The sequence below is a fragment of the Prionailurus bengalensis genome, chromosome B2 (assembly GCF_016509475.1).
Source record: "Prionailurus bengalensis isolate Pbe53 chromosome B2, Fcat_Pben_1.1_paternal_pri, whole genome shotgun sequence".
Taxonomy (NCBI): Eukaryota; Metazoa; Chordata; class Mammalia; order Carnivora; family Felidae; genus Prionailurus; species Prionailurus bengalensis.
Window position 1 is genome coordinate 144139839 of NC_057349.1, and position 13569 is coordinate 144153407.

The 13569-nt window shown below is 53.8% G+C and overlaps 1 protein-coding gene across 1 annotated transcript in view; it reads left to right on the forward strand.

The window, feature by feature from the left end:
- Positions 1-13569, forward strand: part of IGF2R (insulin like growth factor 2 receptor) — a 105402-nt gene that overhangs the window by 40902 nt on the left and 50931 nt on the right. Inside the window, exons 7-11 of the mRNA XM_043592694.1 lie at positions 1165-1270; positions 3848-4010; positions 4186-4360; positions 5193-5296; positions 10778-10942. Coding sequence (XP_043448629.1) covers positions 1165-1270; positions 3848-4010; positions 4186-4360; positions 5193-5296; positions 10778-10942 — 713 coding nt within the window. The remainder of the gene's footprint in view (positions 1-1164; positions 1271-3847; positions 4011-4185; positions 4361-5192; positions 5297-10777; positions 10943-13569) is intronic.

Sequence of the window (13569 nt, forward strand, 5' to 3'; positions counted from 1 at the left end):
GCCTTTGGTAGATGGCTCATCGTGGCTGTTCTAGCATGGAACTGATGGTACGTCAGGGCGGGTGCTTCTGTCCACAGAAAATGTCGGAGCATCACCTAAGTTTAAGAACATTTGGGAGGTTTCTGTACATGTGTCTGTGTTAGTTTGCCAGGGCTGCCATGACAGCGTGCCGTAGGCTGGCTTCAACCACAGAAACCGGTTTCCTTTCAGTTCTGGAGGCTGGGAGATCCAAGGTACAGGGAAGCCGGGTTTCTTCTGAGACCTTTCTCCTTGACTCGTAGACGGCCGCCTTCTCCCTGTGTCCTCACCTGGTCGTTTCCTCTTTGTGTCCGTGTTCTGGTCTCTCCTTCTGATACTGACACCAGTCATGTCTGATTAGCTCCTCACATCCCCCCTGTGGCCTCGTTGTAACTTACTCACCCCGTCTTCAAATACAGTCACATGCCAAGGCACTGGGGGGTTAGGGCTTCAGCATATGAATTTTAGAGGGACACAGTTCAGCCCGTCCCGTTGTCCTGACAGGTGGGTGACTCCTCATGCAGGAGAGGGGACTTTGTAAAACGCGGGCATTGAATGAAAGCTGGAGCTTTTCAGAGAAGAGGAAGGTCATCTGTTTTCGGGTGTTCTGTGACCGTCAGCCCTGGAGCCGCGGGCACATCCCGCGGGGAGGCCAGCACACAGACCGGTGGCCCAGGCTCGCCTGGCCACGGGAGGGCAGGACGGCTGCGGCACTTGGCCGTCTTCAGGTTAGAGGAGAAGAGACCTTGGCCTGCACTGACAAGCCGCTGTGTAGAGAAGTGGTCGTGCAGCCTCGTGGACAGAGATGCACTCGGCCGCTCCGCTGTGTTTGTTTTGTTTTCTCAGATCGTTTATAGTCTCGTCTTGTTTGTCTTACTCAAGCGGCTTTTTTTAGTATTTAAATTTACACGTCAGTCGTTTTATTTATTTTTAAAAAGAGAACAGTATTCACTGAAGTTTACTTAAGTAAAACAGTTTTTTAGAATGGAGATTGGAGTTATTTTGCGCTGCGGTTTCCTTTATATTTCGGTGTTTCTTCTGTTCCCCCCCTCCCCCAAAGGAGTGTGCTGAATACTCAGGGAAGCAGATTAATGTGAATCTAATTCATACTTTCACAACCCTCTTTTCCAAACGTGTGTCGTCCAGGCTTGTCCTGAGTTACATGAAAGAAGAGGCCGGGGAGCTAGACTTCTGTGATGGTCACAGCCCGGCGGTGACGATCACGTTTGTCTGCCCGTCGGAGCGCAGAGAGGTGAGTGGCTTGCCTCGGAGGGCTTCCTGGCAGCGCGCGTCAGTGGGGACCGGCCGAGCGAGCACATCTCGGGGCGGGCCAGGGCGGCGGGTCCGGGGGCAGGAGACGGCCGGCCGGGAAAAGATGCATCAGTGGAGTATCCGGGAAGACGCGCCTGTGGGGACAGACCCTCGTCTGCACGTGCGAGGGTCTCAGGGGGACAGCGGCTTGGTGTTCGCTTTTTCTTGACAGCCTGGAGGGGCCTGTGCGTATGTCAACGTAGGATGGCGTGTTGATGTAGGGAGGCGTCTTGTTCTAGTTTGTGTGAGATGATTTTAAGCGGCTCGTGGAGAGATTTCTTAAGTTTATATAGCAGCGCTGATTGGAACGCGTATTTGAAAGGCCATATGTATAGTCTCAAACCTGTGACTCCCTGGCTATTATTTGTTAGGCTGAGACAAGGTGAAAGTAGCTAATTGGTTTGCAGAAACAGTCAAGGCATGAGAACAGATGCTCTGCAGACGTGGTGGAGGCCGTGCAGGCCAGAGGCTGGAGTTGCGGGGCTAAGGAGGTAGGAGACTCGTGGCCAGAAGGAAGGTTCTTATTCCTAGGGCCTCGCAGCGAAGCCTTCCGCCCCCTCCTCCCCCACTCTCGCGCGGCCGATGACCCCGTCATCCGGTCCTCAATTCTGGCACACTCGTAAACTCCTTGAGGGTAGGGCCCGCGTCTGCTTGTCCTTGGGCCCGTGCCCGGTGGCGTTGCACGCGTCCGTTGCTGTTCAAGTGTCCTAGCAGGTGCGGGGTGCTGATGGAGGGAGATAGCCCCCGGGGAGGAAGGGTAGGGCTTTCCTCTCATTTATTTCTGTCTCCTCATAATAGAATGAAGGGGGAGGAGCTGAATTCTTTCGCGAGGGGACCGTACTTCCCCCCTCCCCACAAACGAACGTGGAATTTGGTCTGGTTTCGGGCTGGCAGCCGGCCCGTTTTGTGTGTGTGGGATTTGGAGACAAAAGTGGAGTCCGGGCCAGCTTTCCATTTTGTGTCCCCAGACTTCCAGGGCCACGTGGTGTCAGCTTGGGAGAGCCCTGCCTGGCCGGCAGCGGACCTTGGTGCTGGAGGCGAACGCTGGGGAATAGTGTGTGCGCTTTCCACTGGCGCCTACGGGTGTGAAGTGGAGTCTAAGCTGGCAGGGGTCTTCGTGGTTCCCCTTCCTGCTGGGGCTTTCAGTGAGAAACGGTTCCCTCCACCATAGCGAAGGGAAGCGGGAGTGTCCCTCCTTTCTTCTCCGTGGATACGGATACGTGCCTCCGTGGATACGAGGCACTCCGTGGCCTTCGGAAAGGAGGCCAATTTGTTATTAGTGGAGGGAGAGTCCGTTCCCGGCCGCACCGTTCACCGCACAGAACCGGGTGACATTTGACACCTTTGCTCTTGAAGGTCTCTTTAAGTGTTTACGCGGGCTCATGGAATGTACCTAGGAGCTGGACTTTTAGTAAATGTTCACCCTGTCCTATGGATCTTTAAAAAAAAAAAAAAGGCTTTACTGAGTTTTGCTTAGCATAAAATTAACCTGTTTCAAGGACAGCGTAATGGCTATTAGCACATTAACAGAATTGTGCAGTCTCTGGCACAGTGGGACGTGAGGACATCTCCGTCATCCCAGAAGAAAGCCTGGGCCTGGCGGGTGTTCAGTCCCCATTCCTCCCCCAGCCCTGGCAGCCGCTAGTCGACTTTCTGCCTCCGTGATTGGCCCTTTCTGCGCCTGTCCGATGCGCGAACCTTGCACGCTGGGGCCTTTTGCGTCGTCTTCGTTCACTTAGCCCTTGGCACCCCGTCACGAGTGTCCGGCTTCCCCAGGCCAGGTGGTGGGAGCCTCGATTTTGAGTCGGACGGGCAGAGCTGGACTCACAGCTCTCTGCGTCTGATGGAGTTGCGACCCGCGTGTGTAGCCCCAGCCCTTCGCGCGGTGCCTGGCACGTGACAGGCGCTCGGGAAACGTTCGTGGGGTGGTGTTGCCTGGAAGGAGCATGGCAGCCTTCCGCGTCACTCCAGAGAGAGCGGCTGAGGTTACGCTTGTGAAAGCGGCTCTTGGGCTGCAAAGTGGCAGACTTCAGGCTTGTGGGGGTGATGCCCTGGCCTCCCCCCGGGGACGGGAGCCGACTCGTGTGCAGGTGAGGTGTGCCCAAGACCCCTTTGACAACCTGAGGGCAGGGGTCACGGATCGTCTGCCCAGACATGCGCATCCACGGCGGTTTCCGCTCAGCTCGGGGGTTCCTCTGGCCTGCTCCTTTCATCTCCGATCGAGAGGAGCGAACAGACCGCATGCCTTCGTAAGTCACGGCCGCCTGTGGAGGTTGTGGCTGTCAGGCGACCTTGAGTCCGGGGCGGTCGCAGTGGCCGAACCTTGAGCGTGCCTCTGAGAGGGACAAGAATGGTAGCAGGTAGACAGTTATCACTCGCCAAGTGATCGAACTGTTCGGAAACAGTAACAGAAGAGTGTAGAAACCCAACACCATAACATACGTTTGGGTTTTTGAGAAGCATAGAAAGTTGACATGTAAAAACGTTAATTTTGCTCTTTTCAAACCGTTCCTGATAGGGCACCATTCCCAAGCTCACAGCAAAATCCAATTGCCGCTACGAAGTCGAGTGGGTCACTGAGTACGCATGCCACAGAGATTATCTGGAAAGCAGAACGTGTTCCCTGAGCAGCGAGCAGCACGAGGTCACCGTCGACCTCCAGCCACTCAGACAGGACAGAGGTGAGGGTGCTCTGAAGAGAAGCCGGAGGGGCACGGTGAGCCGAGCGGCCGGGGTGGCCTCCGCCGCCGGGGTGGGTGTGTGAGGAAGGGATGAGGCCTGCCTCGGGTAGCGCCCCCGCTTTCTGGCACCTGCTCACGTAACAGCGTCTCTCCTCCTCTCGTCCCCTTTCCTTAGCTTCATCCTCCTCTTACTACGCTTCCGACGGCAAGGAATACATGTTTTACTTGAACGTCTGTGGAGAAGTTGAATTGTCTTTCTGTAGTAAGAAAGAAGCTGCCGTTTGCCAAGTGAAAAAGTCCGAATCCAGTCAAGTCAAAGTAGCAGGAAAATACCAGAATCAGACCCTCCGGTGTGTAAACAGCCTTCACGTCATTTTCGAGTGCATTGTGTCTATTCTTGTGAGACTGGGCTGACTCGCCTTATCTTCTTCCTCCTTCCATTTTCTGTAAAGTACACACAGGCCCGTTAAGCCAGCATTCCTTCCCGTTTGACTTAGGAGAGCTGCCATCTGTCAGCGATCCTGGCTTTCCAATACGGCCGTTTCTGTTAATGCTGTTCGATTTATCGTGTGTTGTTTGTAAGGGACCACCCTGTCGGAGAGGCACTGAATTTGGTTACCGTGGCTCTGGCCTTTGCATTTTACAACGCGTGTTTCTGAGGAGTTCTGATTTTTCTCTGGCAGCTCGAGAATCTGTAATGCCGTTAGCATTAGTAAAAGTTTGAAACCACTAAGAAAATGCATTCAGTACGATTCCCGTGGCCCTTAACTTGGTAGTTACCTTCACAAAAGCATTACGAAAATGTAGCTCTCTGCAAAGAAGTATGGTCAAGGGTCCCTCAGGTAAGACTGTGCCGTGGCAGTCGCTAGACAAACCGTGTGCTCCTTGGGCCTTACTTATTTTGTACAAAATCCGAAACAAGAGTGGAAGAGTTTTCATGCTCACAGCAAAACCTTCAGTGCTTTCTTCCAGCCAGCTATTACTTTGAAGTGAGAGGACAGGCCCATACATTTGGAACTCATTTCCTTTAGATGTTTTTTTTCCCAGCTGCCCGGAGAGCTGGCTGTTCTGTCAGGACTGATTTGTTGATGGTATGCAGAAGGCTGAACGTGGAAACGTGTAACAATTCAGGTTTCTTTCTTGGTTCTACCAAACCTGTGTGTGTTTCTCGCAAACCTCTAGATACTCCGATGGAGACCTCACCTTGATATATTTTGGAGGTGACGAATGCAGCTCAGGCTTCCAGCGGATGACTGTCATAAACTTTGAGTGCAATAAAACTGCAGGTGAGTGCCGGGGGCGGGGGCGGGGGCGGGGGGTCGTCCTTGCTCGTCGTAGTGCCTGGGACATATGTGTTCTTGGGAGCCGAATGCCGAACGGACCAGCCAGGCGTTCTCCTTCGGACGTGGCCACCGCTGGTCCCCGGACTGGGGTTTTCTGTTGTAGCGGGCAGGAGTACCCCTTCCATCCCATGCCGCCAGTGACACGCACATCCTGTTTCCATTTTCCTCTGCTCTCTGTTTGTTTTGGGAATGGGCCCAGCACGGGGCTTGCTGGGAAGGCGTTTCTGTCCTGACTTCTGGCTCGCACCGAAGCGTGTGCAGGTCTGGCAGGGGTGGGTCTGCTTACCACCCTCGGGGGGGTTGTCACAAAGGGCTCTTCCCTTGGGAAGTCAGATTCAAGACGACCCTTCCTGCAAATAGTGGCTCTGCGGTAGAGGCTGGATGTGGGGGTGGCGAAAGGTCCCAGGGCGAGTTTAAACAGAATGTCTGGTTTTCCTGAGAGGTTAGGATGAGCTTTCTTGAAGTCACAATGGCACTGGCATTTCAAAAAGTTGTGCTCCTGTCGGTTTTTTTTTTTTAAATTAAAAAAAATGTTATTTTCCATTTTTTAAAAATGTGTATTTTGGAGAGAGCGAGTGAGAGCAAGAGAGCGCGCCCACGCAAGTGGGTGAGGGACAGACAGGGGACAGAGGATCCGAAACGGACTCCGTGCTGACAGCAGCAAGCCCGATGTGGGGCTCGAACTCATGAACTGCGAGATCATGACTTGAGCTGAAGTCAGATGCTCAACCGACCGAACCACCCAGGCGCCCCCCAAAATGTGCCTATTTTTGAGAGAGAGGGTGCGCACAAGGGAGGGGCAGAGAGAGAAGGGAACAGGGGATCCAAAATGGGCTCTGCACTGACAGCAGAGAGCCTGATGTGGGGCTCAAACTCACAAACTGTGAGATCATGACACGAGCTGATGTCAGATGCTTAACTGACTGAGCCACTGAGGCGCCCCTCTGCTGTCTATATCTTGGAGATCTTGGACATGGTTTGCATCTGTAGGGAGTTGATGGGATGCCATCACCATCGAAGAGCCATCCTATCCATTGACCTCCGGGCTGTGACCCAGGTGCACGCAGGCAGACTGAGCCCCCGCACAGAGCTCTCATTCTGGACCTGGCCTGGTTCCAGTCGGCTTACAGCCTCAGAAGCTCTCGAGGCCGTTCCACCCCCAAGGGTCTTTCTGGCTCTTTGTTCTGTTTGTTTTGTGTGTTTCTATGGCAGAGTTGTGACCGTTGGTCACGAGGCAGGCTCCTGTGTGATTCAGCAAGGGCTCTGGGAGAGGCAGCTGTGCCCGACATAAATTGTGCTCCAGAAGCTTGTGTCTGCAATGGTGATGGAGGTCGGCGGGGAGACTGTGATCGGCACTAGGCTCTCGCAGGCCGCCGCGGGCGCAGCGGAGAGGGAGCCCGGGGTAGAGCAGATGGGAAGGCTTCAAATCAAAGTGCCACCCTGTCCCCTCGCCGCGAACTCTCTTGTCTTCCCGTGCCCCTCGGTCTCGCCCAGGAATCTCTTTGCTGTCCCTTTTGAGAACTTCCATATTCAAGTGGATTTGTTCAACACACGTTTCGTCCTTACATATGTCTAGACCCCGCGAGGCCTGCGGTGCCGTGATGGCCACACATTTGCCTGGCGTTGAGGCTGGAAATGCAGCGGGAGCGAGCACGGTGCCCATAGTACAGGTCGTGTAGGCTGGACCTGGGCCGCGTGCACGCACTGTGCCCGAGACCTCGTCAGAGCCGCCTGGGGTGCGGGCAGCTGTGAGGATCAGGGCGGCTAGGGAGAGAGGAGGCACTGCTTGGTGAGCCCCACAGGGTGCACAGGAGGAGTCAGCCGGGCGCAGCAGTAGGGTGGCCGTGGGGACCAGAGAGAGAGGGAGCAGCTCTGCTGAGGGCTGGATGTGGGTAGGTGTAAGCAGGTCAGAGCTGCCGCCTCAGAACACCGCTACAGATGACCCCAGAGAGGAGAGTGAGAAGCTCCTATGTCCTGCAGAGGAGTTGGGTTTTCTCCAGAAGTCAGCATGGAGTCCCAAGGACCGGAGGTGCGGGGTGGACGAGCCTGGTTTGGGTGTGGCCTGTGGGTACGTCTCCCGTGTGGTTTGAATGCCCCGCTGCTCTCGCCGGATTCCCGACTTCCTTCCATCGTCCTCACCTCTCCCCAGATTCTGGTCTTTCTTCCATCGTCTTTACCTCTTCCAAGCTCTTAGGACCTGTCTCTGAAGTCCAGCCCTCCTTACTCTGTGTCCCAGGGCCTGGAAACACATCCTGTTTCTTCCTCCGTGTCCCCAGGCCCGCAGGCCTCCAGGGCGCCCGCCCTCCCCGGCTGGCCGACTCCAGTAGTCCCAGCCTCCCTCCGACCTTGTTCTGTTCTGGGCTTTTTATAAACGACTTGGCTGAGATCTTTATGCGCGCACTGATGTCACTTGGGTGTGCTGGGAGGAGAGTCGTGATCTGAAAAGATCCCAGCAGGTGAGGAGGATATTGAGAAGGGCACGTAGTCTGGAGCTGCTGGGGAGGGACTCACGCCCGAGCGCCAGTGCCCCAACGAGTCGGGCTCGAAAAGAATACTAGTGGCCGTTTTCTCCTCTTCTGTCTTCTTCTCCTATTTTCTTCACTTCCAAATGTGAAAGTAGAAAGAATATTGCAGTGAGAACTCATACAGTCGCCACTTTTTGTAGAGCAGTTGCTAACATTTTGCCAAATTTGCTTTGTGCGCTGCTGATGGATCCTAGCATGCCACCCACCGCCCTCCCTTCGCGTGACCTCACGGCCTTTATCAGAGCCGACAGGGTCGACGGAGATGCCCTGATGCCCAAAACCCAGTGTCTTACGAGCCTGTGTTGGTTAGGCTGGTGGTGGAAAGACCAGAGGGGGAGATGCCAGATGTTTTGTGAGGGGTTTTGAGTCTGTTCTCGTGCTGGAGTTGGATTATAAAGTATTTCCGATTCCTTTCAGCTCTGTGATTCGGTGCTTCAAACTTCAGAGCAAACTGTGGACTGTATGGTTACTTCGTTATTGCTTCATTCAAATTTAAATGTAGAATTTTCAGAGAAAAATTCCTTTGTGGATTTTATTTGGATAAATGTCACATCATTTTTGCATGCGAATGGGTGTTAATGGGTTACGTCTTACAATGTGGTTTCTGGTTTAACTGGGATCTCCAAGAATCGTTTATGCTCATGACACATGGGTGCATAAATTTATTCTTTTACCCTCTATGTGTGTACGCTCACACACACGCATACGCACAACCATTTGTTTTAGTAACTTACATCTCGTTTGCTGCAGTGTGCTCCTTATTACCAGTGATCTTGTCAGGTAAGAACATTACATCTTTTTTTTCGAGGGGCAATATCTTGGAATAGCTACTCGCGAATTTAACTGACTCATTACAGTAAAGGTGTATTTTCTTCCGTTCAGAGCAGGTCATCGGAGGGGCTGGATGTGGGACTCTGCTCCACACGGTCGTCTTGTGTCTCCCATCCGGTTGTTGCTGTCTGTACACTTGGCCTTGAAGGACTCTGCAGAATGGGAGCAGCATTTGTTATGGGCGAGAACTAAGTGGCATGGCCCGACCTCAGAAGCAAGGGGGGGCTGGGAAATGTAGCTCAGTTGTGCACCTGGGAGGAAAACTAAGCCAGTTTGGTGAGCAGGTAGCTTTGTCTTTGCGATAGTGTGATGTGAAATGGTGCTGCAGGCAGAGCACAACTCGGCACCGCTGGAGAAATCCACTTTCCCTTGAGCTGGGGAGTCGCAGCTTCCTGTTCTTCTGAAATTCACTGAGTAATTAATAAGAATACAGGTACGATGCAGGCCGGTGGTCGTGTCAAACTGACTCTCCCTCGTTATTAGTAAGTTTCAGAGGCAGAACCAGCTCCAGAGTAGGGATGGATACCGGAACCATTCCTAGTATTATTTAACGATTTGTAAACTTACCTGGTAAAAGAGAAATGTGGGAAACACGAATCTTTTCCAGACAGTGAAATACAAATCCCGTAGGAGTAAGCTGTGCGGCAGTCTTGTGGGTGGGGTGAAGAGACAAAGGAGTTTCACTGCTGGGTGGGCCGCACAATGGAGGGAGGGAGGGAGGGCACCGTGGTGCTGACTAGAGGGGGTGGGCTCCTCGTCGAAAGGGAAGCTGGGAGCGCTGCTGCTTAAAAAGAATGGCTTAAAGTGTGTACGTTTCAAAGAGAAGGAAAAAAAAAAAACCCACAGGAGTGTGGGGAAGTATTGCCTTGTGGTTATGGTTATGAGCCTGGCTCTGGGGCCAGACTGTCTGGGTTTGAATCCTGGCTCCTCTGCTTTCTAGCTATGAAACCATAGGCAAATTATTTAGCCCCCCCTTAACCTGTAGAAACGGGGCTACAACCGTACCTGTGCCACAGGGTTTCAGGATTAAACATGCCGACGTATATAAAGTACTTAACCCGGAACTTGTTTTCTGCAGCCATCCCCCCGTAGCACTTAAACGCTCAGTGCCTGGCTCAGATTGTGCTCAGTACAGGTTAGCTGCTCCTGCTGGTATTATAATTATAATGTTTATAATAGTGAAGATTTAAGAGAAATTGCAATCAAAACATCATTTGCCCTTGGTACAAAATATTATTTCCCTTTCCTTTAGAACATTGTGCACTTCAGGGCACCCCAAACCTCAAGAAAGGCACATCATGTAGGAGGTCCAGAGGAAGATTATTAAACCATCAAGGGGTGGAAAACAGAGCTCTGTGCCAGCGGTTGACCAGCCTGGAAAGGCGAGGGGATAGTATTTCTAGTAAGGGAAAAATTACCAAAGTTCACCGAATCCCAGGCTACGTGGATCAGAGAAGTGGCCCACGGAGAGCTGGCTTTCAGACCGGAGCTGACCTGTCGGAGCTCCCTGGAGCTGTGGGGACCAGAGCACCGGTTAGGGTAGGGTGTTGGAGGCATACACATGTGATGGGGGCCTGAAGGCCGAGGATACTGGGGCCGTCTGGACGCGTGCCTCTGAGCCGTGAGGCTGCGTAGGCCTTGCACGCTTCCGTGGGGCGGCTGTCCGTTGTGACTCTTTCCTTTCGGTCTAGGGCTGGATCGCAGGGAACTCCCCCTGCCCGAAACCACATCAGAAAGCCAGTGGTGCTCGTAGAGCCCGCAGGATGTTCATGAGCCCGTTGGGGGCTGACCACAGCCCGTGCGCAGCAAGCCCTGCCTGGTGGCTTACATGGTCCTCATCAGCACCCCTTTCATGTCCTTGGTGAATGTGCTGTCAACAGCCTACCGGCCCGTTGAGGGGTTGATGATGGAAACTCCAGAGAAGCCTCTCGAATCTCCGGCGCCTCTGATGTCTGGGCTTGGGGACTGGAGTTTAACTGCCCAGCTGGTGCTGGTGTCCTTGTCGGCTGACATCCCTAGGTTTTGGTCACGTAATCGGGTGGCTTTTCTTCCTTCTCCAATGGCACAGGTAATGACGGGAAAGGAGCGCCCATCTTCACTGGGGAGGTAGACTGCACCTACTTCTTCACGTGGGACACCAAGTACGCCTGCATCAAGGAGAAGGAGGACCTCCTCTGCAGTGTGACCGAGGACAAGAAGCGCTATGACCTGTCTGCGCTGGCTCGGCACTCAGGTAGGGCTCCCGTGCGCCCTGGAGGCCAGTCCGCGCGCTGGCGGGGGCGTTCTCTCGACTCTTAACCGTGAACGCATTCCGAGAGGCTCCTACTGTTTTCTTCAATGGTCAACTAATCGTGTCCTGGCCTTTCTCCCCTTCTCGCGCAGCGGCACGAATTGTTAGACGTGACGCTGAACGAATGAGGAGGCAGACGGTCTCAGCTCGAGGTTGGCATTGCTCCTCCAGTTGGGAGAGTTGAGGCAGAACCGCCAAGGGCCAGGCCTTGTGCTTTGTGATTAGAACGTCTTTTATTTTAGATTTCTATTCTCGTTGCTAAGGAAGTAGATGTTGAAAGTTGCCATCTCACGTGCACGCGTCTGTGTCTGCGTGTGGTGCTGGACGTTAATGCAACGCAGTGATGCTCTCATAGCAGATGCACACTGTGTTCACGCAGAGCAAGTACAAGGTTGTGTGTCGATTATGTCTCTGGAAAAAAAATAAAAGCAGAATTTAGAGTCTTAAGGCAGCCTTCAAGTAGGTAGTGTTTCCGGCTCGCACCTGGACTGTCGGGCTTGCGGGCTTGAACACCACGTGTGAGGGCCGGTGGGGCCGGGGTCAGCTGTACTTTGACCATGCTTTCCTGTCTCTACAGTGGGGTCGGCAATCCCCATCCACCCTCAGATGCTCTTGTAAGGCTGAAGGGAGAAAGGGTGCGGGAGCCTGTGGATGCCATGTCTCTTGCTCCATCAGTGTGATGAGCTTTGTCACCGAGCCCTGGCTTCACCGTAAACACCGGCCAAGATGGGTGTTACGAGTCTGCACAGCAGGTGTTGTTGAGCGTTGGTTACGTGGCAGGTGCCAGACAGGGTCCTGGGGTCACAGGAGCAAACCTGGTGAGCATGCCCCAGGCCTGCCTCAGGCCTTGTAGCTTCCCATAACTTCCCAGAGGGCCGGGAGATTGAGGACTAAGAATGGGGGTTCCCATCAGGGAGACGGAATCCAGTGGGGACATTTTTAGTTTTACCCTTTTAGCAGCCCTGGAATTCAGTATCTGTAGAAGCGAACAGCATAGAGAGAATACCTAACGGAGAGAGAACGGCTTGCCTCAAGTCCCAGAATCGCCCATGCAGTAGGAGCGATGACTCATGTGTTCTGAGTCCCCATCTGGTTTGGGCAGTATAATATTAGAAAAAGGGATTCCTCTCTTGTGGAGTGCTGGAGAGCTTCTTTTTGAACACGAGATGTCTATAAATGTTCAGTGTCGGCGCGTTTGCCTCGGAAGCAAATGTCCTTTGTGCGTTAGTAGCTCGGCACCCGTTAAGCTGGGAAGGGTGCCATGGGGAAGTTCTGGTGCGTGTGTGTTCGGGAAGAGACAGGCTTTGTGCGGCGGAAGGAGAGCATCCAGCTGTGTGTACGTGAGCGGTTTGCCTGCCTCCTCGGGCCTCACTTGTGTTGCGGTAAACTGAGCGGTGCTGTTAGATCCCTCTGTTCAGCCTTGTTGTTGTGTGCGGGATGCACATGGGGCCAGGGGCCTGTGCGGGACGCAGAGATACGTGCAGTCTGTCCCCCAGCGTGGGCCGCCACGCGGGCTCTCCTGGGACACGGGTATTTCTGGGGGGGGGGGTTCGTGCAGACCGCTAAGGATTGCCTCGAGCAAGAGCCGAGCTCCTTCCTTGCCGGCTTCAAACTGTCCTCCCGTCTTCTGGCTTGTCAGCCCACTTCGCTCCCTGTGTCCTTGTCCTCATTTATGTTTGTGCAAGCATCTGTGGGTTCTTCTGGGTTGTCGACAGCGGCACATAGAGCTTCAGAGTGTGTTACTTCCGACGGGCGGTGGGCTTCCCCCTCTGAACCCCGGTGTCTGTACGCCCTTCACACGCAGCTCTCCTTCACCCCTTTGGTGGCTGTTCTGGGAACACCGTCGGTTTGTGGTCTTGCTCTCGGCACTCACGTGTGCTCCCTTGACCTTCCGTGGAGTCCTGATCCTGCTCATAAAGGAGCGCATCACGAGCTGTTTGAGCTCAGGGACCTCGGTGTCCTGTGATCTCCCAGAAGGCAAGCATGCCCCACGCTCGGTCCGCTGGTGTGGGAGACGTGGCAGCTTTCTTGAGCCTTCCTGGCGGTCGGAGGAGGGCACGTTACCAGTGGCATGGCGTTCTGCCTTCCAAGGCACGGTCTGCCGTCCTGATTTGCTTTTTTTTTTTTTTTTTTTGTGTTTGTTTATTTTTGAGAGAGAGAGAGAGAGGGAGACAGACCAGAATGTGAGTTGGGGAGGGACAGAGCGAGAGGGAGACACAGAATCTGAAACAGGCTCCAGGCTCTGAGCTATCACCGCAGAGCTTGATGCGGGGCTTGAACCCACAAACCCTGAGATCACGACCTGAGCCAAAGTCGGACGCCCAACCGACTGAGCCACCCAGGTGCCCCTGCTCTTCCGTTTCTGATTTCACACTCTCTGCCTACTTCTGTTGAGCCTGCTCTTCCGAGGAGGTTTGTTTCCGTCACATTAAGTGAGAAGCCTGAGAATCTCGGTGAGTCTCTGTGTCTCCGTCTGCCCGCGTCCAGAAACATGAGTTTCATGTCCGGTGAGCTTTGGGCCTTTTCCTTTGGCTTAATCACCATTTACGGTGTGACTTTTAGCCTTTGGC